General features: G+C 65.9%; 2 protein-coding genes across 5 annotated transcripts; both read right to left on the bottom strand.

Annotated features, from left to right (window-relative positions):
- Positions 1–540: 540 nt before the first annotated feature.
- Positions 541–9,500, bottom strand: TMEM147 (transmembrane protein 147). Its single transcript, XM_054805009.1, has 7 exons — positions 9,346–9,500; positions 6,846–6,915; positions 6,010–6,075; positions 5,032–5,168; positions 3,388–3,472; positions 2,211–2,332; positions 541–682 (listed from the first exon to the last, which is right to left on the bottom strand). The coding sequence occupies exons 1-7, from the start codon at positions 9,420–9,422 to the stop codon at positions 556–558; spliced, it is 684 nt and encodes a 227-aa protein (XP_054660984.1). The 5' UTR covers positions 9,423–9,500; the 3' UTR covers positions 541–555.
- Positions 9,501–12,738: 3,238 nt separating this feature from the next.
- LSR (lipolysis stimulated lipoprotein receptor) lies at positions 12,739–23,749 on the bottom strand. Of its 4 annotated transcripts, none has more exons than XM_054805068.1 (10): positions 23,643–23,749; positions 21,193–21,501; positions 20,282–20,401; positions 17,681–17,737; positions 15,997–16,143; positions 14,319–14,405; positions 14,146–14,205; positions 13,788–13,880; positions 13,444–13,685; positions 12,739–12,930 (listed from the first exon to the last, which is right to left on the bottom strand). In XM_054805068.1, the coding sequence occupies exons 1-10, from the start codon at positions 23,713–23,715 to the stop codon at positions 12,895–12,897; spliced, it is 1,224 nt and encodes a 407-aa protein (XP_054661043.1). In that variant the 5' UTR covers positions 23,716–23,749; the 3' UTR covers positions 12,739–12,894. The 4 variants fall into 4 exon arrangements, with proteins under 4 accessions (XP_054661043.1, XP_054661044.1, XP_054661047.1 ...); XM_054805069.1 differs by having other exon boundaries at positions 13,788–13,841; XM_054805072.1 differs by lacking the exon at positions 15,997–16,143.
- Between the last annotated feature and the right edge of the window lie 1,368 nt (positions 23,750–25,117).

Here is a 25,117-nt window from a genome sequence, read left to right as displayed (position 1 = left end):
CCCCCCCCTCAATGCCTGGGTCCCCCCCTCCCAACACCTGGGTGCCCCCCCAGACTCCTGCCCCCCCCCAACACCTGGGTGCCCCCCCCAGACACCTGGGTCTCCCCCCCCCAACACCTGGGTGCCCCCCCTGCCCAATGCCTGGGTGCCCCCCCCAGACACCTCGGTCTCTCCCCCCCCCCCCAACACCTGGGTGCCCCCCCCAGACACCTGGGTGACCCCCCCCTCCAACATATGGGTGCCCCCTCCAATACTTGGGTGCCCCCCCAGACACCTGGGTGCCCCCCCCCCCAATACCTGGGTGCCCCCCAGATCCCACCCCAGGTCCCCCCCTCCTTGACACCTGGGTGTCATCGTGTGTCCCCCCCCCCCCCCCCAGACACCTGGGTGCCACCCCTCCTCAATGCCTGGGTCCCCCCCTCCCAACACTTAGGTGCCCCCCCCCCCCCCCCCAATACCTGGGTGCCCCCCTGGTCCCTCCCACCCCCCGAATCTCCTCCTCCCCCCCCCCCACCCCGGGATCCAATAAACCTCTGCCAATGCCTCTCGGTGCCTTTAATTCAGGGGGGGGGGCAGGAGGGGGACGAGCAGCCTGAGGGCCCCCAGCCCCAAGGCCGCAGCCCCCAGCGCCCGCAGCCCCAGCGCCCCCCAAGGGCCCAGCCCCAGCGCTTGCCCCGCCCACCTGTGGGGAAGGGGGGGGGCTTCAGTGGGGGGGGGGAGGGAGATATCACAGATATCACACACACCCCCCCCCAGACCCCCCCCCCCCCACTAAGGGTCTGTCCTGGTGGTTAGAAGCCACGCCCACAATGCAAACCACGCCCCCTCCCCGGGAAGGCCACGCCCCCAATCTCAGGCCAAGCCCCACCCCCTACCCGGCTTCCCCAGGTGGTGTCGTCAACTGGAAGCCCCACCCCTTCGCTGAGGCCCCACCCCTTCGCTGAGGCCCCGCCCCTTCACTGAGGCCCCACCCCTCCACCGAAGCCCCGCCCCTCCACCGAAGCCCCGCCCCTCCAGCCTAAGCCCCACCCCTCCACTGAGGCCCCGCCCCTTCACTGAAGCCCCTCCCCTCCACTGAAGCCACATCCCTCTCCACCCTAAGCCCCGCCCCTCCACTGAGGCCCCGCCCCTCCACTGAGGCCCCGCCCCTCTGCTGAAGCCCCGCCCCTCTCCACCCTAAGCCCCACCCACTCAGCGAGGAAGCCCCGCCCCATTTCAAAGCCCCACCCCCCCAGTGGCAGCCTCTAGAGCCCCGCCTCCAACCCGAAGCCCCGCCCCACTGCTAAGCCCCACCCACCCAGTGACAAACCCTCCAACCAGCATCAGCCCCCCGCAAGGGGAAGCCACACCCCCACCATTAAGCCCCTCCCCTGAAAGCCCCGCCCCTTGTGAAGCCCCACCTACCCCCTGAGGGCAGCAGCACCCCAATCCCCGCCCCTTTTTAGAGCCACGCCCCTTTGAAAACCACACCCACCACTAGGCCCCACCTACCCAGTAACCCCTCCTAATCAGCAGCCTGCAAACCCCGCCCCTTTTGGAAGCCACACCCCCTTTGAAAGCCACGCCCACTCCCCATTAGCAAGCCTTTGTAGGCAGCAGGGGCCCCGCAAAGCCCCGCCCACCCCTGAAGCCCCGCCCACCCCAAGCCCCACCCACCCAGTGAGGAAGCCTCATAGGCAGCCAGCAGCCCCGCCCACGCCAAGCCCCGCCCACCCCTGAAGCCACACCCCCTCTGCCAAGCCCCGCCCCCTCCACCAAGCCCCACCCACCCAGTGAGGAAGCCTCATAGGCAGCCAACAGCCCCGCCCACCCCTGAAGCCCCGCCCACCCCCAAGTCCCGCCCACCCGGTGAGGAAGCCTCCTAGGCAGCCAGCAGCCCCGCCCACCCCTGAAGCCCCACCCACCCCTGAAAGCCCCGCCCACCCCTGAAAGCCCCGCCCACCCGGTAAGGAAGCTTCATAGGCAGCCAACAGCCCCACCCACCCCTGAAGCCCCGCCCACCCAAAGCCCCGCCCACCCGGTGAGGAAGCCCTCGTAGGCAGCCAGCAGCCCCGCCCACCCCCAAGCCCCGCCCACCCGGTGAGGAAGCCTCCTAGGCAGCCAACAGCCCCGCCCACCCCCGAAGCCCCGCCCACCCAGTGAGGAAGCCTCATAGGCAGCCAGCAGCCCCGCCCACCCCCAAGCCCCGCCCACCCCCAAGCCCCGCCCACCCGGTGAGGAAGCCCTCGTAGGCAGCAGCAGCCAGCAGCCCCCCCAGGGGCAGGCGCAGGCGGGGGGGGAGGTCGTGACGCCCCGAGGCCCAGAGCAACGCCGCCGCCGCCACGTGACGGGCCTGGGGGGGGGGTGTCAGGGGAGTAATGACCCCCCCCGGGGGAATAAGACCCCCAATTACCCCCCGCGGCGGGCAGTTACCCCCCACTAGTGCCCCCCATTACCTCCCTCAGCCCCCCCCAGCGCAACCCCCCCCAATTAGCCCCCCCAGTGTCCCCCCAGTTGCCCCCCCAGTTGCCCTCCCAGTGCCCCCCCAGTTGTCCCCCCCAGTTGCCCTCCCAGCTGCCCCCCCAGTGTCCCCCAGTTGCCCTCCCAGTTCCCCCCCGTTGCCCCCCCCAGTTGCCCTCCCAGTGTCCCCCACTTGCCCTCCCAGTGTCCCCCACTTGCCCTCCTAGTTGCCCCCCAGTTGCACCCCCCAGTTGCCCTCCCAGCTCCCCCCCGTTGCCCCCCCAGTGTCCCCCAGTTGCCCCCCCAGTTGCCCTCCCAGTGCCCCCCCAGTGTCCCCCCAGTGTCCCCCCAGTTGCCCCCCCAGTGTCCCCCAGTGCCCCCCAGCTGCCCTCCCAGTTGCCCTCCCAGCTGCCCCCCCAGTGTCCCCCAGTTGCCCTCCCAGTTCCCCCCCGTTGCCCCCCCCAGTTGCCCCCCCAGTGTCCCCCACTTGCCCTCCCAGTGTCCCCCAGTTGCCCTCCCAGTTGTACCCCCCAGTGTCCCCCAGTTGCCCCCCCAGTGCCCCCCCGTTGCCCCCCCCAGTTGCCCTCCCAGTGTCCCCCAGTTGCCCCCCAGTTGCCCTCCCAGTTGTCCCCCCCAGTGCCCCCCAGTTGCCCCCCCAGTGTCCCCCACTTGCCCTCCCAGTTGCCCCCCAGTTGCACCCCCCAGTTGCCCTCCCAGTGCCCCCCCGTTGCCCCCCCCAGTTGCCCTCCCAGTGTCCCCCAGTTGCCCCCTCCAGTGCCCCCCCGTTGCCCCCCCCAGTTGCCCTCCCAGTGCCCCCCACTTGCCCCCTCCAGTGCCCCCCCGTTGCCCCCCCCAGTTGCCCTCCCAGTTCCCCCCACTTGCCCCCTCCAGTGTCCCCCAGTTGCCCTCCCAGTGCCCCCCAGTATCCCCCAGTTGCCCCCCCCTCACCAGGCTGATGTTGGAGTCCAGCCCCATCTGGAGGTGCCGCCAGTCAAACTCCACCCCCCGCGCCCCCACCCACAGCGGGACGCACCTGGGGACCCCGACATCCCGTTGGGGGGACCCCCAGGATCCTATAGATCCCGACCCCTATAGATCCCCCAACTCCCCCCCCCCCCAAGGTCCTATAGGCCCCTATAGGTCCTCAGAGCCCCCCCCATCCCCCCCCCCAGTTTCTGAAGGTCCCTATAGCCCCTATAGGGACCCGAAGCCCCCACCCCCAACCCCTATAGGTCCCTCCCCAGCTGCTATCGCCCCCCCATTCCCTATAGATCCCCTATATAGCTTCCATATAGCCCCCCATAACCCCTATAGGGCCCCCCCCACCTCTATACTTCTCTCCAAACCCCGCAACCCCCCGCCAGGATACACCCACCCCCCCCCCCATAGATCCTCTATAGGTCCCCCCCGCCCCTTACAGATCCCCTATAGAACCCGCCACCCCCTATAGAACCCCTATAGATCCCTCCCCGCCCCTTACAGATCCCCTATAGGCCTCCCCACCCCCTATAGATCCCCTATAGATCCCCCCAACCCCTACAGATCCCCTATAGGCCTCCCCACCCCCTATAGATCCCCTATAGATCCCCCCAACCCCTACAGATCCCCTATAGATCCCTCCCCAGCCCTTATAGATCCCCTATAGATCCCCCCAACCCCTACAGATCCCCTATAGATCCCTCCCCAGCCCTTATAGATCCCCTATAGATCCCTCCCCACCCCCTATAGATCCCCTATAGGCCCCCCCACCCCCTATAGATCCCTATAGATCCCCCCAACCCCTACAGATCCCCTATAGATCCCTCCCCACCCCCTACAGATCCCCTATAGGCCCCCCCACCCCCTATAGATCCCTCCCCACCCCCTATAGATCCCCTATAGCCCCCATAGCACCTCCAAACCTCCTCCCTACCCCCCTCCAAGTCCCACAGCCCCCCCAAACACACCCCACCACCCCCACCCCCTATAGATCCCCCCCAACCCCTACAGATCCCCTATAGATCCCTCCCCACCCCCTATAGATCCCCTATAGCCCCCATAGCACCTCCAACCCTCCTCCCTACCCCCCTCAAAATCCCAGAAACACCCCCCCCTTCCCCAAACACCCCCCCCCCCGATCCCCTACGGACCCTCCCCAGCCCCTATAGATCCCCCCCAACCCCTACAGATCCCCTATAGATCCCTCCCCACCCCCTACAGATCCCCTATAGATCCCTCCCCACCCCCTATAGATCCCCTATAGCCCCCATAGCACCTCCAACCCTCCTCCCTACCCCCCTCAAAATCCCAGAAACACCCCCCCTCCCCAACCCCCCCCCCCCCCCGATCCCCTACGGACCCTCCCCAGCCCCTATAGATCCCCCCCAACCCCTACAGATCCCCTATAGATCCCTCCCCACCCCCTATAGATCCCCTATAGCCCCCATAGCACCTCCAAACCTCCTCCCTACCCCCCTCAAAATCCCAGAAACACCCCCCCCTTCCCCAACCACCCCCCCCCCCCCGATCCCCTACGGACCCTCCCCAGCCCCTATAGATCCCCCTATAGATCCCCCCTATAGATCCCCCCTATAGATCCCCCCTATAGCTCACCGGGACGTGAGGAGCTCAGCGCTGGCCCAGCCCAGGGCGGCCACGAGGATGCGAAGTTCCCCCCGCCCCCCCCCCCGGCCCAAGGCCAGCTGCAGCCCCCCCAAATCGGCCGCGTCCACCGTGGCCCGGAGGAATTCCTGGGGGGGGGGTGGGGGTCACCCCCACAGCCCCCCCCCCCCCCCTTGGGGTGCACCCCCCCCAAAAGTCCTGCGCCCACCCCCAGCCCCCCAGGGACCCCCCCAAACCTCCCCCCCCCCCCCCATAGTGGCACCCCTGGGTCCCTGTGTCCGGCCCCCCCCCCCATGTCCCCCCATATCTGCGCCCCCCCCAATATCTGCACCCCCCCCCATATCTGGGCACCCCCCATATCTGCGGGCACCCCCATATCTGCGCCCCCCCCCCATATCTGCGCCCCCCCCCCATATCTGCGCCCCCCCCCCCATATCTGCGCAACCCCCCCATATCTGGGCCCCCCCATATCTGGGCCCCCCCCACATCTGCGCCCCCCCCACACCTGCGCCCCCCCCACACCTGCGCACCCCCCCACATCTGCGCCCCCCCCATATCTGGGGCCCCCCCCATATCTGGGGGCCCCCCCATACCTGCCCCCCCCATACCTGCCCCCCCCATATCTGCCCCCCCATATCTGCGCCCCCCCATATCTGCGGCCCCCCCCGTATCTGCCCCCCCATATCTGCGCCCCCCCCATATCTGCGCCCCCCCATATCTGCCCCCCCCCATATCTGCGCCCCCCCATATCTGCGCCCCCCCCATATCTGCGCCCCCCCATATCTGCCCCCCCCCATATCTGCCCCCCCCCATATCTGCGCCCCCCCATATCTGCGCCCCCCCCATATCTGCGCCCCCCCCATATCTGCGCCCCCCCCATATCTGCGCCCCCCCCATATCTGCGCCCCCCCCATATCTGCGCCCCCCCCATATCTGGGGGCCCCCCCATATCTGCCCCCCCCGACTCACCCCCACCAGGTCGTACCCCCCCGACGGCCCCTCCCAGGTGGGGAAGAAAGTGGCCAAAAACAGCATCTGGGGGGGGGGGGGGGGGAAATGGGGGACACGGGTGTCAGGGACCCCCCCAAAAATGGGGATCAGGCTTTCGGGGGACCCCCCCCCACCTGGAGATGGGGATGCCCCCTCCCCCAAGCCCCTCCCCCAGGAATTGAGGGGTCTGGGACCCCCCCAAACTCCCTCACGGAATGGGGACCCCCCCCCCCCCAAGGGGTCCAGGCCCCCCCCAATCCCCCACCAGGAAGCAGGGACCCCCCAAAGTCCCCCTACCCCCCCCCCCGGGGGCCAGGACCCCCCCCAAAGATGGGGACCACCCCCCCAGGAAATGGGGACCCCCCCCTCAAACCCCCCCCAAGGGGATGGGGACCCCCCCAAATGGGATCCAGGGGTTCGGGACCCCCCCAAATCCCCCCTAACCCACCCCCCCCAGGGGGCCAGGACCCCCCCAGAAGATGGGGACCCCCCCCGGGAATAGGGACCCCCCCCAAACCTCCACCCCAGAAGTCTGGGACCCCCCAGGAGATGGGGACCCCCCCCAAAATCCCCCCTCCCTCTCCCAGGAGTCCAGGACCCCCCCAAAAGATGGGGACCCCCCAAAAGATGGGGACCCCCCCTCAAACCCCCCCCCAAAGGGGATCCAGGGGTTCAGGACCCCCCTAAATCCCCCCTAACCCCCCCCCCCAGGGGGCCAGGACCCCCCCAAAAGACGAGGGGACCCCCCCAGGAACCAGGGGACCCCCCCCCCCCAGGAAATGGGGGACCCCCCCACCCCCCCCAGGGGTCCCCACCTTTCCCAGTTGCACCAGTACGTAGGTGGCTCCCGCCTGGACGCATCGCCAAAAGGCGCTGTACTCCGACCTGCAACCAGTGCTCCCAGTTACTCCCAGTACATCCCAGTAAACCCCCCCCCCGGGGTGTTCCCGCTACCTCCCACGCCCATTCCCAGTATCCCCCAGTGCCCCCCAGTATCCCCCAGTGCCCCCCAGTGCCCCCCCAGTATCCCCCAACCCCCTTCCGAGTCCAACACAGTGCTCCCAGTTATTCCCAGTATCCACCAGTGGCTCCCAGTATCCTCCAGATCCCCTCCCAGTAACCTCCAGTATCCCCCAGGCCCTCCCAGTGCCCCCCAGCTGCCCTCCCAGTGCTCCCAGTGCCCCTCAGACCTCCTCCCAGTAACCTCCAGTATCCCCCAGGCCCTCCCAGTGCCCCCCAGCTGCCCTCCCAGTGCTCCCAGTGCCCCTCAGACCTCCTCCCAGTAACCTCCAGTATCCCCCAGTATTCCCCAACCCCCCTCCCAGTGGATCCAGTACCGCCCATACCCCTCCTGCTCCCTCCCAGTCCTTCCCAGTGCTCCCAGTCTCCCTCCCAGTGCTCCCAGTACCCCCCACACCCTCTCCCAGTGCTCCCAGTATCCTCCATACCCCCTCCCAGTGCCCCCAGTCTCCCTCCCAGTGCTCCCAATAACCCCTCCAGTCGCTCCCAGTTGCCCCCCGTACCCTCTCCCAGTGCTCCCAGTATCCTCCATACCCCCTCCCAGTGCTCCCAGTCTCCCTCCCAGTGCTCCCAGTAACCCCTCCAGTCGCTCCCAGTTGCTCCCAGAGCCCTCCCAGTGCTCCCAGTATCCTCCACACCCCCTCCCAGTACCCCCAGTCTCCCTCCCAGTGCTCCCAGTAACCCCTCCAGTCGCTCCCAGTATCCTTCATACCCCCTCCCAGTACTCCCAGTCCCCCCCACACCCTCTCCCAGTGCTCCCAGTACCCCCCCCACCCTCTCCCAGTGCTCCCAGTATCCTCCATACCCCCTCCCAGTGCTCCCAGTCCCCCCCCAGTGCTCCCAGTACCCCCCACACCCTCTCCCAGTGCTCCCAGTCCCCCCATACCCCCTCTCAGTGCCCCCAGAGCCCTCCCAGTGCTCCCAGTATCCTCCATACCCCCTCCCAGTGCTCCCAGTAACCCCTCCAGTCGCTCCCAGCTGCCCCAGAGCCCTCCCAGTGCTCCCAGTATCCTCCATACCCCCTCCCAGTGCTCCCAGTAACCCCTCCAGTCGCTCCCAGTATCCTTCATACCCCCTCCCAGTGCTCCCAGTCCCCCCCACACCCTCTCCCAGTGCTCCCAGTATCCTCCATACCCCCTCCCAGTGTTCCCAGTCCCCCCCCAGTGCTCCCAGTACCCCCCACACCCTCTCCCAGTGCTCCCAGTCCCCCCATACCCCCTCCCAGTGCCCCCAGAGCCCTCCCAGTGCTCCCAGTATCCTCCATACCCCCTCCCAGTGCTCCCAGTAACCCCTCCAGTCGCTCCCAGTATCCTCCATACCCCCTCCCAGTGCTCCCAGTAACCCCTCCAGTCGCTCCCAGCTGCCCCCAGAGCCCTCCCAGTGCTCCCAGTATCCTCCATACCCCCTCCCAGTGCTCCCAGTAACCCCTCCAGTCGCTCCCAGTATCCTTCATACCCCCTCCCAGTGCTCCCAGTCCCCCCCCACCCTCTCCCAGTGCTCCCAGTATCCTCCATACCCCCTCCCAGTGTTCCCAGTCCCCCCCCCAGTGCTCCCAGTACCCCCCACACCCTCTCCCAGTGCTCCCAGTCCCCCCATACCCCCTCCCAGTGCCCCCAGAGCCCTCCCAGTGCTCCCAGTATCCTCCATACCCCCTCCCAGTAACCCCTCCAGTCGCTCCCAGTATCCTCCGTACCCCCTCCCAGTGCTCCCAGTAACCCCTCCAGTCGCTCCCAGCAACCCCTCCAGTCGCTCCCAGCTGCCCCCAGAGCCCTCCCAGTGCTCCCAGTATCCTCCATACCCCCTCCCAGTGCTCCCAGTAACCCCTCCAGTCGCTCCCAGTATCCTCCATACCCCCTCCCAGTGCTCCCAGTAACCCCTCCAGTCGCTCCCAGCTGCCCCCAGAGCCCTCCCAGTGCTCCCAGTATCCTCCATACCCTCTCCCAGTGCTCCCAGTAACCCCTCCAGTCGCTCCCAGTATCCTCCATACCCCCTCCCAGTGCTCCCAGTAACCCCTCCAGTCGCTCCCAGCTGCCCCCAGAGCCCTCCCAGTGCTCCCAGTATCCTCCATACCCCCTCCCAGTGCTCCCAGTAACCCCTCCAGTCGCTCCCAGCTGCCCCCAGAGCCCTCCCAGTGCTCCCAGTATCCTCCATACCCCCTCCCAGTGCTCCCAGTAACCCCTCCAGTCGCTCCCAGCTGCCCCCAGAGCCCTCCCAGCGCTCCCAGTATCCTCCATACCCCCTCCCAGTGCTCCCAGTCCCCCTCCCAGTGCTCCCAGTTCCCCCCCCCCCACTCACAGGCCGCTGCACTTGTACGTGATGAAATACGGGAAATAGGCGAGAGCGAAGCAATTCCCGAAGTGGAACAACGTCATGGCGGCACCCAGGGGTGTCCGGGAGCAGCACCCAGAGGTGGGGGGGGGGAAGGGGGGGGGCAGCACCCAAGGGTGGGGGTGTGTGTGGGGGGGGCACCCAACAGGCCGAGCCGCCGCGGTGCCTGACGGGAAGGAGAGGAAACCCCGCCCCCTCCTTCCGGACTACAACTCCCGGCGTGCACCGCGCTTCAGGGCCTCCCTTCCAGCGACCAATCAGGGGGAGGCCACGCCCCCTCGCGGCGTGAGAGGGGAAGGGGTGGCTTCTTCCCTCCACACCCCCCCCCCCCCCCGAAATCCTTGCGGGACCCCGAAATCCCTCAGAATCACCCCAAAATCCGTCAGAATCCCCCCAAAATCCCTCAGAATCACCCCAAAATCCTTCAGAATCACCCCAAAAATCCTTTCAGGACCCCAAAATTCCTCAGAATCCCCCCAAAAATCCTTCCGGGACCCCAAAATCCCTCAGAATCACCCCAATAATCCTTTCGGGACGCCAAAATCCCTCAGAATCCCCCCCCCCAATCCCTCAGAATCACCCCAAAAATCCTTCCAGGACCCCCAAATCCCTTAGAATCCCCCCAAAAATCCTTCCGGGACCCCAAAATTCCTCAGAATCCTCCCAAAATCCCTCAGAATCGCCCCAAAAATCCTTCCGGGACCCCCAAATCCCTCAGAATCCTCCCAAAATCCCTCAGAATCACCCCAAAAATCCTTCCGGGACCCCAAAATCCCTCAGAATCCCCCCCCCAAATCCCTCAGAATCACCCCAAAAATCCTTCCAGGACCCCCAAATCCCTTAGAATCCCCCCAAAAATCCTTCCGGGACCCCAAAATTCCTCAGAATCCTCCCAAAATCCCTCAGAATCGCCCCAAAAATCCTTCCGGGACCCCAAAATCCCTCAGAATCCCCCCCAAAATCCCTCAGAATCACCCCAAAATCCCTCAGAATCCTCCCAAAATCCCTCAGAATCACCCCAAAATTCCTTCCGGGACCCCAAAATCCCTCAGAATCCCCCCAAAATCCCTCAGAATCACCCCCAAAATCCTTCCGGGACCCCCAAATCCCTTAGAATCCCCCCAAAAATCCTTCTGGGACCCCAAAATCCCTCAGAATCCTCCCAAAATCCCTCAGAATCACCCCAAAAATCCTTTCAGGACCCCCAAATCCCTCAGAATCCCCCCAAAAATCCTTCAGAATCACCCTAAAATCTCTCAGAATCCCCCCAAAATCCTTCAGAATCACCCCAAAAATCCTTCCGGGACCCCAAAATCCCTCAGAATCCCCCCCCAAAATCCTTCCGGGACCCCAAAATTCCTCAGAATCCTCCCAAAATCCCTCAGAATCAGCCCAAAAATCCTTCCAGGACCCCAAAATTCCTCAGAATCCCCCCAAAATCCCTCAGAATCACCCCAAAAATCCTTTCAGGACCTCCAAATCCCTCAGAATCCTCCCAAATCCCTCAGAATCACCCCAAAAATCCTTCTGGGACCCCTAAATCCCTCAGAATCCCCCCAAAATCCCTCAGAATCCCCCCAAAAATCCTTTCAGGACCCCCAAATCCCTCAGAATCCCCCCAAAATCCCTCAGAATCACCCCAAAAATCCTTCCAGGACCCCTAAATCCCTTAGAATCCCCCCAAAAATCCTTCCGGGACCCCCAAATCCCTCAGAATCCCCCCAAAATCCTTCAGAATCCCCCCAAAAATCCTTCCGGGACCCCTAAATCCCTCAGAATCACCCCAAAAATCCTTCCGGGACCCCAAAATTCCTCAGAATCCTCCCAAAATCCCTCAGAATCCCCCAAAAATCCTTTCAGGACCCCCAAATCCCTCAGAATCACTCCAAAAATCCTTCCGGGACCCCAAAATCTCTCAGAATCGCCCCCCCAAATCCCTCAGAATCACCCCAAAAATCCGTCAGAATCACCCCAAAATCCCTCAGAATCACCCCAAAAATCCTTCCGGGACCCCCAAATCCCTTAGAATCCCCCCCAAAATCCTTCCGGGACCCCAAAATTCCTCAGAATCCTCCCAAAATCCCTCAGAATCACCCCAAAAATCCTTCCGGCACCCCAAAATCCCTCAGAATCCTCCCAAAATCCCTCAGAATCACCCCAAAAATCCTTCCGGGACCCCAAAATCCCTCAGAATCCCCCCCCAAAATCCTTCGGGGACCCCAAAATCCCTCAGAATCCCCCCAAAGTCCCTCAGAATCACCCCAAAAATCCTTTCAGGACCCCCAAATCCCTCAGAATCCTCCCAAATCCCTCAGAATCACCCCAAAAATCCTTCCGGGACCCCAAAATCCCTCAGAATCCTCCCAAAATCCCTCAGAATCACCCCAAAAATCCTTTCAGGACCCCCAAATCCCTTAGAATCCCCCCAAAAATCCTTCCGGGACCCCAAAATTCCTCAGAATCCTCCCAAAATCCCTCAGAATCACCCCAAAAATCCTTCCAGGACCCCAAAATCCCTCAGAATCCCCCCAAAATCCTTCAGGGATCCCCAAATCCCTCAGAGACTCCCCCAAATCCCTCGAGATCCCCCCAAACCTCCTCAGAGACCCCCCCAAATCCTTCCGGGACCCCAAAATCCCTCAGAATCCCCCCCCCAAATCCTTCAGGGGCCCCCCAAACTCCTCAGGGACCCCCCCAAATCACTCAGGGACCCCCCCCAAATCTTTCAAGACCCCTCAAATCCCCTCAGGGAGCCCCCAAAATCCCTTGGAACCCCCCCAAACTCCTCAGGGCCCCCCCAAAAACCTCCTCAGAGACCCCCCCCAACAGTTCCTCAGGGACCCCCGAATCCCTCCGGGACCCCCCCAAATCCCTCCGGGGACCCCAAAAATCCTTCACGGACCCCCCCAAATCCCTCCAGAATCCCCTCAAATCCCCTCTGGGACCCCCAAAATCATCCAGGGACCCCCCAAATCCCTCTGGGACCCCCAAAAATCCCCTCTGGGACCCCCCAAATCCCTCCAGGACCCCCAAAATCCTTTCCAGTACCCCCAAAATCTCCTCTGGGACCCCCAAAATCCCTCCGGAACCCTCCCAAATCCCTCCAAAACCCCCCCAAAATCCCCCCAGGACCCACCCCCCCCCATCCCCTTTTTTCTCCTCAGTGATGTCACACGGTGACATCACATGGCGCCGTGATGTAACGCAGCGGCATAAGGGGCGGTGACGTAACGCTACAGCGACGTTACGGAACCCAGGGAGGTAAAGCGGGCTTGTGATGTCATGTGGTGATGTCACGGGGGCCGGTGATGTCACACAAGCAATCTAACCACACACACACGTGATTTTTTCTCTAAAAACCTTTATTTCACCCCAAAATTGGGGGGGGGGGGGTGGAAGGGTGACCCCTCCCCCGTATTAAAAAAACTGTAAAAATCCCAAAACCCCCCCGAAAAGCCCCAAAACCAGCTCCGGGGGGGGGGGGGCACCCCAGGCCCCCCCCAGACGTGCGGGTGCTCAGACCACCAGGCTCTCGCGGCTCAGGGCGTCGTGCTGCGGGGGGGGGGGGGGGTTTGGGGGGGCTCGGAGGGGGGGGACACCCCCAAATAGCCCATGGGACCCCCCCCAGCCCCCCCAAACCCCACAGACCCCCCCCAAATATCCCATGGGACCCCCCCCAAACCCCGCAGACCCCCCCCAAACACCCCATAGGACCCCCAGAGACCCCCCCAAATACCCCATGGGACCCCCAGGGACCCCCCCAAATCCTCCCAGGGACCCCCAAATCCCCCAGGGACCCCCCCCACCCCCCCCTAAATACCCCATGGGACCCCCCCAAATCCTCCCAGGGACCCCCCCACCCCCCCAAATACCCCATGGGACCCCCCCAAATTCAACCAGACCCCCCCCAAACCCCGCCAGGGACCCCCCAAACACCCCATAGGACCCCCAGGGACCCCCCCCAAATACCCCATGGGACCCCCAGGGACCCCCCCAAATCCCCCAGGGACTCCCCCAAATTCCCCATAGGACCCCCAAAGACCCCACCCCACCCCCCCCCCTCACCTTCCGGAGGCGTCGGGGGGGTCCGGGGGGATGATGGGGGAGGGGTTCAGCCCCCCCTAAAAGATCGTCACGGGAACGAGAACGGGGACGAGACAGGGGGGGCGACCCCCCCTTCGACCCCCCCAAAAATTCAGCCGAGCGCCAGCGCCCCCGGGGGGGGGAAGGGGGGGACGGGGGGCGCCCTCGGGGCACCCAGGAATCGGGGGCTTCGTGGAGGGAGCTGATGTCACTCAGGGGGGGACCTGTGGGGGGGGGCAAATTTTTGGGGGGGGGGGATTAATACCTCACGGGGGGGGGGGGGGGAATGGTTTTGGGGGTGCCCCCCCCCCCCCGGCAGCACCCACCTGCCCTCGACGGGGGGTAGCGGCCGTGGGGTTTGAAGGCGTCGATTTGCTCCTCTAAGTAACGCAGGACGATGGGGGAGGGCGCGGGGGGGCCTGGGGGGGGGGGGTCCCCAAGATTTTGGGGGGGGGGAACCCCAAGTCCAGGAAAGGGGCGGAGCCAAGGATCGGGCTCCACCCCCTCCCCCAAACACAGGGCACCCATCCAGGTGGGTGACGGGCCGGACCCTGCTTAGCTTTGCAATCCCGTCCCGGCACCCAATAGGGAGAGGGATGGAGGGGTTGACTGACAGCTGTCAATCACACCCAAGCCCACAGCCCCCGGATGATTGACAGCTGTCAATCACACCCGTGACCTCACCTGACACCACGCTGCCGTCGTTGTCGCGTAGCAGGGGGACGTGGGAGCTCTGGCTGCTTGCTATGGCGGGGGGGGTGACACTGATGTCACCGGTGTCACCTCGGTGTCACCTCGGTGTCACCCATCCCGGTGTCACCCCCCGCCCCCGTCCCGGTGTCCCCAAAGTCACTCACCGAGGGTCCGAAGGGCGAGGGGGGGCGGGGAGGGTCCGTAGGGTCCCACCATTCCCCCGGAGGTGGCCGCCTTCCCCGCGAAGTACACTGCGGGGACAGCCGGGTGTCAGGGTGACACCCCGGGGTGACAGCTGGGTGTCAGGGTGACACCCCACACACCCCGGGGGGACACCCAGGTGTCGGGGTGACACCCCAGGGTAACACCCAGGTGTCAGGGTGACACCCCACACACCCCGGGGGGACACCCAGGTGTCAGGGTGACACCCCAGGGTGACAGGCGGGTGTCAGGGTGACACCCCACACACCCCGGGGGGACACCCAGGTGTCGGGGTGACACCCCATACACCCCAGGGTGACAGCCGGGTGTCAGGGTGACACCCCACACACCCCGGGAGGACACCCAGGTGTCGGGGTGACACCCCAGGGTGACACCCAGGTGTCAGGGTGACACCCCATACACCCCAGGGTGACAGGTGGGTGTCAGGGTGACACCCTGGGGTGACAGCTGGGTGTCAGGGTGACACCCCACACACCCCAGGGTAACACCCAGGTGTCAGGGTGACACCCCATACACCCCAGGGTGACAGGCGGGTGTCAGGGTGACACCCCGGGGGGGCACCCAGATGTCAGGGGAACACCCCAAGGGGACACCCGGGTGTCAGGGGGACACCCCCCCAAGGGACCCTGTCACACCCCAGGGGACCCCATCACAAACCAGGTGACCCCCAAGGGACCCCAGGTGTCCCTGTCCCCCCCCCGTGTGTGTCCCCCCCGTGTCCCCCCCCCACTCATGGGCCTGGGGGCAGCAGGGGACCCCATGTCCCCCCCTGGAGCCCCTTTCCCCCCCCCCAGGGACCCCATTTCCCCCCTGGGTGACCCCCTGTCCCCCCCCCGTGTCCCCCCCCGCGTGTCCCTGTGTCCCCCCCCCCCCCGTGTCCCCCCCCCACTCACGGGCCTCGGGGCAGCAGCAGCGCTGGGGGCAGCAGGGGACCCCATGTCCCCCCCTGGAGCCCCTTTCCCCCCCCCCCGGGACCCCATTTCCCCCCTGGGTGACCCCATGTGTCCCCCCCCGTGTCCCCCCCCGGGTGTCCCTGTCCCCCCCCCCGTGTCCCCCCCCCGTGTCCCCCCCCACTCACGGGCCTCGGGGCAGCAGCAGCGCTGGGGGCAGCAGGGGACCCCATGTCCCCCCCTGGAGCCCCGTTCCCCCCCCCAGGGACCCCATTTCCCCCCCGGGTGACCCCATGTGTCCCCCCCGTGTCCCCCCCCGGGTGTCCCTGTCCCCCCCCCCCGTGTCCCCCCCCCCGTGTCCCCCCCCACTCACGGGCCTCGGGGCAGCAGCAGCGCTGGGGGCAGCAGGGGACCCCATGTCCCCCCCTGGAGCCCCTTTCCCCCCCCCAGGGACCCCATTTCCCCCCCGGGTGACCCCATGTGTCCCCCCCGTGTCCCCCCCCGGGTGTCCCTGTCCCCCCCCCCGTGTCCCCCCCCCCGTGTCCCCCCCCACTCACGGGCCTCGGGGCAGCAGCAGCGCTGGGGGCAGCAGGGGACCCCATGTCCCCCCCTGGAGCCCCTTTCCCCCCCCCAGGGACCCCATTTCCCCCCCGGGTGACCCCATGTGTCCCCCCCGTGTCCCCCCCCGGGTGTCCCTGTGTGTCCCCCCCCCGTGTCCCCCCCCACTCACGGGCCTCGGGGCAGCAGCAGCGCTGGGGGCAGCAGGGGCAGCGCAGGAGGCAGCAGCAGGTGTGGGGGCAGCACTGGCACCAGCACAGCCCCACGGCCAGCGCCCCCAGCGCCCCCCCCAGCCCCACCAGCACCACGAAGAGCCAGTCTGGGGGGACACGGGGGGGGGACACGGCACGGGGGGGGACACATGGCATGGGGGGGGACACACGGCATGAGGGGGGACACATGGCATGGGGGGGGACACATGGCATGGGGGGGGACACATGGCATGAGGGGGGGACACACGGCATGAGGGGGGGACACACGGCATGAGGGGGGGACACATGGCATGAGGGGGACACACGGCATGGGGGGGGACACATGGCACGGGGGGGGACACACGGCATGAGGGGGGACACACGGCATGGGGGGGGGACACACGGCATGGGGGGGGGACACACACACGGCACGGGGGGGACACACGGCACGGGGGGGGACACATGGCATGAGGGGGGGACACACAGCATGAGGGGGGACACACGGCATGAGGGGGGGGACACACGGCATGGGGGGGGACACACGGCATGGGGGGGGACACACGGCATGGGGGGGGACACATGGCACGGGGGGGGACACACGGCATGAGGGGGGGACACATGGCATGGGGGGGGGACACATGGCATGGGGGGGGACACATGGCATGAGGGGGGGACACACGGCACGGGGGGGGACACACGGCATGAGGGGGGGACACACGGCATGGGGGGGGGCACACACGGCATGGGGGGGGCACACACGGCACGGGGGGGGGACACATGGCATGGGGGGGGACACACACACGGCACGGGGACGACACACGGCACGGGGAGGGGGGACACACACAGGGCATGGGGGGGGGACAGGGCAGGGGGGGACATGGGGCCAGGGGGGACATGGGTCAGAGCGGGGGGGGGACATGGGTTGGGGGGGGGACACAGGGGTGGGGGGGGGACAGGACAGGGTGGGGGGACACACATGGGTTGGGGGGGACACAGCACGGGGGGGTCACACATCACGGGGGGGGACATGGGTCGGGGGGACACACACGGGGGGACAGGGTGGGGGGGACACATGGGTTGGGGGGGACACATGGGTCAGAGGGGGGGACATGGGGGGGACACACACAGGGGTTGGGGGGGACACGGGGGGGGACATGGGTCACGGGGGGTCACGGGGGGACACAGGGATTGGGGGGACACAGGGGACAGGTTGGGGGGGACACGGGTCACGGGGGGGTCACGGGGGGGACACAGGTGGGGGGACACAAATCGGGGGTGACACACAGATTGGGGGGACACACGGGGGGGACACACGACACGGGGGGGGACACACAGGTCAGGGTGGGGACACCCCAGACGACTGGGTGCCCCCCCCCTTAACAGCTGGGTGCCCCCCTGCACCCCTGGGTGCCCTCCCGGATGACTGGGTGCCCCCCCCATACACCTGGGTGCCCCCCCTGCACCCCTGGGTGCCCTCCCGGATGACTGGGTGCCCCCCCCCATACACCTGGGTGCCCCCCCTGCACCCCTGGGTGCCCTCCCAGATGACTGGGTGCCCCCCCTGCACCCCTGGGTGCCCCCCTACACACCTGGGTGCCCTCCCGGATGACTGGGTGCCCCCCCTGCACCCCTGGGTGCCCCCCACCCTGACCCCCGGGTCCCTACCTGGCAGGGTCCCCAGCTGGACGCCCGGCAAGAGGTCGGTGGCCTCCGGTAGGGACCCTGGGGGGGGGGGGACACGAGGTGGGGGGGGTGTCAGGGCACCCAAGGGTGCGGGGGGGGGGGCACCCTGGGGTCTGGCGGGGGGCACCCAGGAGGGCAGAGGGGGGCACCCTGGGGTCTGGGGGGGCACCCTGGAGGGCGGGGGGGGGGGCACCTAAGGATCTGGGGGGGCACCCAAGGGTGTGGGGGGGGGCACCCAAGGGTCTGGGGGGGGCACCCAAGGGTGCGGGGGGGGGGCACCCACCCACCACCCCCCCCCAAGGGCACCCAGGCATCCAGGGGGTCCCAGGTGTTCGGGTGCTCCCAGTACACCCCCCCCCAAGGAGCTGTGCTCGTCTCCCAGTCCCTCCCAGTCTGGCCCAGTCCCACCCAGTGCCCTTCCAGTAACCTCCCAGTCCCTCCCAGTCTGGCCCAGTCCCACCCAGTGCTCCCCCGCCCCCGTCCCTCCCAGTCTGGCCCAGTCCCTCCCTGTTCTCTTCCAGTCCCTCCCAGTCTGGCCCAGTCCCACCCAGTGCCCTTCCAGTAACCTGCCAGTCACTCCCAGTACAGATCAGTCCCTCCCAGTTCTCTTCCAGTCCCTCCCAGTGCCCTTCCAGTAACCTGCCAGTCCCACCCAGTCTGGCTCAGTCCCTCCCAGTGCTGTCCCAGTGCCTCCCAGTACAACCCAGTTCCTCTCAGCATTCTCCCAGTCTGTCCCAGTGCTGTCCCAGTGCCTCCCAGTATGGCCTAATCCCTCCTAGTGCTCTCCCAGTCCCTCCCAGTGCTCTCCCAGTATGGCCCAATCTCTCCTAGTGCTTTCCCAGTCTCTCTGGGGCTCTCCCAGTCCCTCCCAGTGCCTCCCAGTATGGCCCAGTCCCTCCCAGTGACCTCCTAGTGCTTTCCCAGTCCGTCCCAGTGCTCTCCCAGTCCCTCCCAGTGACCTCCTAGTGCTTTCCCAGTCCCCCTCAACCCCCTTGTGGCATTCCCAGTCTGTCCCAGTACCCTCCCAGTGCCTCCCCATCTCCCCCAGTACCCCCACACACCCCTCCCAGTGCTCTCCCAGTGCCTCCCAGTATGGCCCAATCTCTCCTAGTGCTTTCCCAGTCCCTCTGGGGCTCTCCCAGTCCCTCCCAGTGCTCTCCCAGTGCCTCCCAGTATGGCCCAGTCCCTCCCAGTGACCTCCTGGTGCTTGCCCAGTCCCTCTCAGTATGGCCCGGTCCCTCCCAGTGCCTCCCAGTGCTCTCCCAGTATGGCCCAGTCCCTCCCAGTGACCTCCTAGTGCTTTCCCAGTCCCTCCCAGTGCTCTCCCAGTCCCTCCCAGTGACCTCCTAGTGCTTTCCCAGTCCCCCTCAACCCCCTTGTGGCATTCCCAGTCTGTCCCAGTACCCTCCCAGTGCCTCCCCATCTCTCCCAGTACCCCCACACACCCCTCCCAGTGCTCTCCCAGTGCCTCCCAGTATGGCCCAATCTCTCCCAGTGACCTCCTGGTGCTTGCCCAGTCCCTCTCAGTATGGCCCGGTCCCTCCCAGTCCCTCCCAGTGCTCTCCCAGTATGGCCCGGTCCCTCCCAGTGACCTCCTAGTGCTTTCCCAGTCCATCCCAGTGCTCTCCCAGTCCCTCCCAGTGACCTCCTAGTGCTTTCCCAGTCCTTCTCAACCCCCTTGTGGCATTCCCAGTCTGTCCCAGTACCCTCCCAGTGCCTCCCCATCTCCCCCAGTACCCCCACACACCCCTCCCAGTGCTCTCCCAGTGCCTCCCAGTATGGCCCAATCTCTCCTAGTGCTTTCCCAGTCTCTCTGGGGCTCTCCCAGTCCCTCCCAGTGCCTCCCAGTATGGCCCAGTCCCTCCCAGTGACCTCCTAGTGCTTTCCCAGTCCCTCCCAGTGCTCTCCCAGTCCCTCCCAGTGACCTCCTAGTGCTTTCCCAGTCCCCCTCAACCCCCTTGTGGCATTCCCAGTCTGTCCCAGTACCCTCCCAGTGCCTCCCCATCTCTCCCAGTACCCCCACACACCCCTCCCAGTGCTCTCCCAGTGCCTCCCAGTATGGCCCAGTCCCTCCCAGTGACCTCCTGGTGCTTGCCCAGTCCCTCTCAGTATGGCCCGGTCCCTCCCAGTGCCTCCCAGTGCTCTCCCAGTATGGCCCAGTCCCTCCCAGTGACCTCCTAGTGCTTTCCCAGTCCATCCCAGTGCTCTCCCAGTCCCTCCCAGTGACCTCCTAGTGCTTTCCCAGTCCCCCTCAACCCCCTTGTGGCATTCCCAGTCTGTCCCAGTACCCTCCCAGTGCCTCCCCATCTCCCCCAGTACCCCCACACACCCCTCCCAGTGCTCTCCCAGTGCCTCCCAGTATGGCCCAATCTCTCCTAGTGCTTTCCCAGTCTCTCTGGGGCTCTCCCAGTCCCTCCCAGTGCCTCCCAGTATGGCCCAGTCCCTCCCAGTGACCTCCTAGTGCTTTCCCAGTCCCTCCCAGTGCTCTCCCAGTCCCTCCCAGTGACCTCCTAGTGCTTTCCCAGTCCCCCTCAACCCCCTTGTGGCATTCCCAGTCTGTCCCAGTACCCCCCAGTGCCTCACCCAGTACGACCAGTTCAGCCACGGCCTCGTTGTTGCCCTCCAGGTCCTGGGTGGAGGTGACGGTGCAGATGTAGACGCCGCTGTCACCCCACGCCGCCGGGCCCAGGCTCAGCTCCGCCCCTGCCAACCCCCGGACACCGGGGGACGAGTGACAAGGTGACCCCCCCGGTAACGTCACACCCCCCCCCAACCCCTGGTGACATCCCTGGGGACATCCCAGTGACACCCAGTGACACCTCGGTGACGTCCTGGGGTCCCCCCCATGGACCTGGGGTCCTCCCTGACCCCCTGTGACACCCTGGTGACACCCGGTGACACCTCGGTGACACCCCTGCGGTCCCCCCTAAACACCAGTGACACCCTGGTGACACCCAGTGACACCCCTGGGGTCACCTCCAGACCCCGGTGACACCCTGCTGACACCCAGTGACACCTCGGTGACACCCAGTGACACCCCTGGGGTCCCTCTAGCCCCCTGTGACACCCTGGTGACACCTTGGTGACACCCCTGGGATCCCCCCAGACCCCGGTGACACCTCGGTGACACCCCGTAACACCCCTGGGGTCACCCCCAGCCCCCTGTGACACCCTGGTGACACCCAGTGACACCTCTGGGGTCACCCCCAGCCGCCTGTGACACCCTGGTGACACCCCTGGGGTTCCCCCCTAAACCCCAGTGACACCCTAATGACACCCGGTGACACCCCTGGGGTCACCCCCAGACCCCGGTGACACCCTGGTGACACCTGGTGACACCTTGGTGACACCCCTAGGATCCCCCCAGACCCCGGTGACACCCTGCTGACACCCAGTGACACCCCTGGGGTCACCCCCAACCCCCAGTGACACCTCGGTGACACCCGGTGACACCCCTGGGGTCCCCTCACCCCCTCCCCACCGACGTCCCCAACCTCCCAAGATGGTGACACCGCGTCCTCTGTAGAAGTCCCCGAGGGTGACAACGCCGCCTTGCTTGGTGGCCACGATACGGACGGTCCGGGTGGCATCCGAACAAGGAGAGGTGACATCGGGGATGTCCCCGGGGGAGGTGACAACCCCGTTGTCCCCTTGCGGGGTGGGACAGAAGGATTTGTACTTCCAGGTGACGATGGGGGGGTCGAGGGCCACCGTCTGGTAGTGACACCGGAGCAGGACAGGTTGGAAGAGCAGGGCCACCGTCCGGGGGTCTGTCACTGTCACCTGTAAGGGGGTGACAGGGGCTGGGGGGGGGGTGTGACATTGACAATCTGTTAGGTGGGTGATGCCTTGTCGTCACGTCCCTGTCACCTACCCGGGTCCTTGTCACACCCCCCTCGTCACCTCCCCCCCCGGTTCCTGTCACCCCATGTCAGCCCTTGTCACCCCCCTGTCACCTCCCCCCGGGTCCCTGTCACCCCATGTCACCCCTTGTCACCCCCCTGTCACCTCCCCCGGTCCCTGTCACCTCTCCCTGGTCCCTGTCACCCCATGTCAGCCCTTGTCACCCCCCTGTCACCTCCCCCCGGGTCCCTGTCACCCCATGTCACCCCTTGTCACCCCCCTGTCACCTCCCCCGGTCCCTGTCACCTCTCCCTGGTCCCTGTCACCCCATGTCAGCCCTTGTCACCCCCCTGTCACCTCCCCCCGGGTCCCTGTCACCCCATGTCACCCCTTGTCACCCCCTTGTCACCTCCCCCGGTCCCTGTCACCCCCTGTCACCTCTCCCTGGTGCCTGTCACCTCCTGTCACCCCTTGTCACCTCCCCAGTCCCTCTCACCTTCTCCTGGTCCCTGTCACCCCCCATCACCTCTCCCTGGTCCCTGTCACCTCCTGTCACCCCTTGTCACCCCCCTGTAACCCCTCTGGTCCCTGTCACCCCTTGTCACCCCCTTGTCACCTCCTGTCACCTCTCCCTGGTCCCTGTCACTCTGTGGCACCCCTTGTCACCCCCTTGTCACCCCCTGTCACCTCTCCCAGTCCCTGTCACCTCTCCCTGGTCCCTGTCACCTCCTGTTACCCCTCCTGGTCCCTGTCACCTCCTGTTACCCCTTGTCACCCCCTTGTCACCCCTTTGTCACCCCTTTGTCACCCCTTTGTCACCTCTTCTGGTCCCTGCCACCTCCTGTTACCCCTCCTGGTCCCTGTCACCTCCTGTTACCCCTTGTCACCCCTTTGTCACCTCTCCTGGTCCCTGCCACCTCCTGTTACCCCTCCTGGTCCCTGTCACCCTGTTACCCCTTGTCACCCCTTTGTCACCCCGTGTCACCTCTCCCTGGTCCCTGTCACCCTGTTACCCCTTGTCACCCCTTTGTCACCCCGTGTCACCCCGTGTCACCTCTCCCTGGTCCCTGTCACCCTGTTACCCCTTGTCACCCCCTTGTCACCCCTTTGTCACCCCTTGTCACCCCGTGTCACCTCTCCTGGTCCCTGTCCCCCCTTGTCACCCCCATCACCCACCCCGGTCCCTGTCACCCCCTGTCACCCCTCAATTGCCCCCCCCCCCCTAATTACCCCCTTAATTAGCCCCCAGACCCCCTCCCCATCTCTAATTGCCCCACCAGCCCCTAATTACCCCCTTAATTAACCCCAGGTCCCTAATTACCCCCTTAATTAACCCCAGGTCCCTAATTACCCCCCAGACCCCCCCCAGTCTCTAATTACCCTCAAGCCCCCCAATTACCCCAGCTCATTAATTACCCCAGCCCCCCTCCCAGAGCCCCCCCAAGTCCCTAATTATTCTCCTTAATTCCTAATTATCCTTCTAATTACCCCCCAGGGCTTTAATTACCCCCCAATTACCAGAGAACCCCCTTAATTACCCCCCTCAATTAAGCCACAGGCCCCGACTTACCCCCCCAGGCCCTTAATTAAACCCCTAATTACCCCCCCAGGCAACTAATTATCTCCTAGGACCCCTCCAGAGCCCCCCCAGGACCCTAATTACCCCTCAATTATCCCCCAAAACCCTTAATTACCCCCCAAGCCCCTTAATTACTCCCCCAAACCCCTTAATTACCCCCTCAATTAATCTCCATTAATTACCCCCTCAATTAATTATCCCTCAGGACCTCCCCCCGTGCCCCCAATTACACTGCAGAGCCCCCCCCAGCCCCTAAATCCCCCCTCAACTCCCCCCAAACCCCTTAATTACCCCTTAATTACCCCCCACCCCACTAATTATGCCCAAGCCAATTAATTACCTCCTCAGTTCCCCCCCCCCCAACCCCTTAATTACCCCCCAGGGCACCCACTGCTCCCCCAAATCCCCCCCTCAGCCCCTAATTCCTCTCTCAATTCCTTTCCCCAACACCTTAATTATCCCTTAACTCTTTAATTACCCTCCTAATTAACCCCCAGACCCTTAATTACACCCCGGGCCCACCCAGCAGCGCCAGCAGCGCGGCCATGACGGCGGCCATGATGGCGGCGGCAGGTGTGGGCGGGGCCGGATACATCTGGCCCCACCCACTTCCCCCCTCCTGGCCACGCCCCCTCCCGCTCCCACCTGGGCGGGGGGGGCATTAAGTGGGAGAGGCCGGGGGGGGCGTGTCCTTCCCCCCCCCCCCCGCCACCTGCCGCGGTGGTTTAGCCCTCAAGGTGCCCATTAGGCCACGCCCACTCCGGGCAGGTGCGGGCGCTACCATCGCGGTGGAGCGGGGGAGGGACGGGTGGGGAAAATAGGGTGAAAAGTGGGAAAAAGAGGGTTGAAATCCCACCCCCTCCGCTCGGGGAGGGGTATTAAGTCCCCCCCTCCAAACCCCCACTAACCCCCCCCCCCTCCGGAGCCTGAACAGGGTGGGGAAGGTGTTTTGGAGAGAGAGGGGGCACGGTTCTCCCCCTTTCCACGAAATGGTTCCATCCCAGCAGCACCTGAGGGCGGGGCCAAAGCGGGAGGGCGTGGCCCTGAAGGTTTGGGGGCGGGGCTTAAAGACCCCACCCCGGAGGGGCGGGGCGCGACCCAGGAGGCATCAGGGTCCTAGTTACCCCCCCCCGCGCTCCCAGTTGCCCCCAAGAGTTTTTGGGGGGACCCAGGCATTTGGGGGGGGCACCCAGAGGAGCACCCATTCATTTGGGGGGGCACCCATGGATTTAGGGGGTACCCAGGAACCCAGGGGGGACCCAAAGACCCAGGGGGGCACCCAGCAATCCAGGGGGGACCCAGGCATTTTGGGGGGCACTCATGGATTTGGGGGGGCACCCAGGCTTTTGGGGGGCACCCATGGATTTGGGGGGCATCCAGGCTTTTTGGGGGGGCACCCAAGCATTTGGGGGGGCACCCATGGATGTGGGGGGGCACCCAGGCACACAGGAGGGCATCCAAGCGTTTGGGGGGGACCCATGGATTTGGGGGGGGCACCCAGAAACCCAGCAAGGACCCATGAATTTGGGGAGGGGGGGCACCCAGGCATTTGGGGGGGCACCCAGGCACCCAGGGGGGGCACCCAGAGGGGCACCCATGGATTTGGGGGGGACCCAAGCACCCAGGGGGGCACCCAGGCATCCGGGGGGGGGGGGGTGACGACGTATGGATTTGGGGGGGCACCCATGGATTTGGGGGGGCACCCAGGGGGACACCCAGGCATCCGGGGGTGCGGGGGAGGGGGGGCACCCAGGAGCCCAGGGGGCACCCAGACTTTTGGGGAGGGGACCCAGCCATTTGGGGGGGGGGGGCACCCAGGGGGGGACCCAGGTGTCGGGCAGAGGGGGGGGGCACCCAGGGGTTTTTGGGGGGGCACCCAGGGGTTTGGGGGGGGCACCCAGGCTTTTTGGGGGGCACCCAGAGGCTTTGGGGGGGAACCCAGGGGTTTTTGGGGGGGGCACCCAGGGTTTTTTTGGGGGGGGCACCCAGGGGTTTTG

The sequence above is a fragment of the Grus americana genome, chromosome 27 (assembly GCF_028858705.1).
Source record: "Grus americana isolate bGruAme1 chromosome 27, bGruAme1.mat, whole genome shotgun sequence".
Lineage (NCBI taxonomy): Eukaryota > Metazoa > Chordata > Aves > Gruiformes > Gruidae > Grus > Grus americana.
The sequence above is the reverse complement of the archived record's forward strand: the minus strand, read 5'-3'. Positions and strand labels throughout refer to the sequence as shown.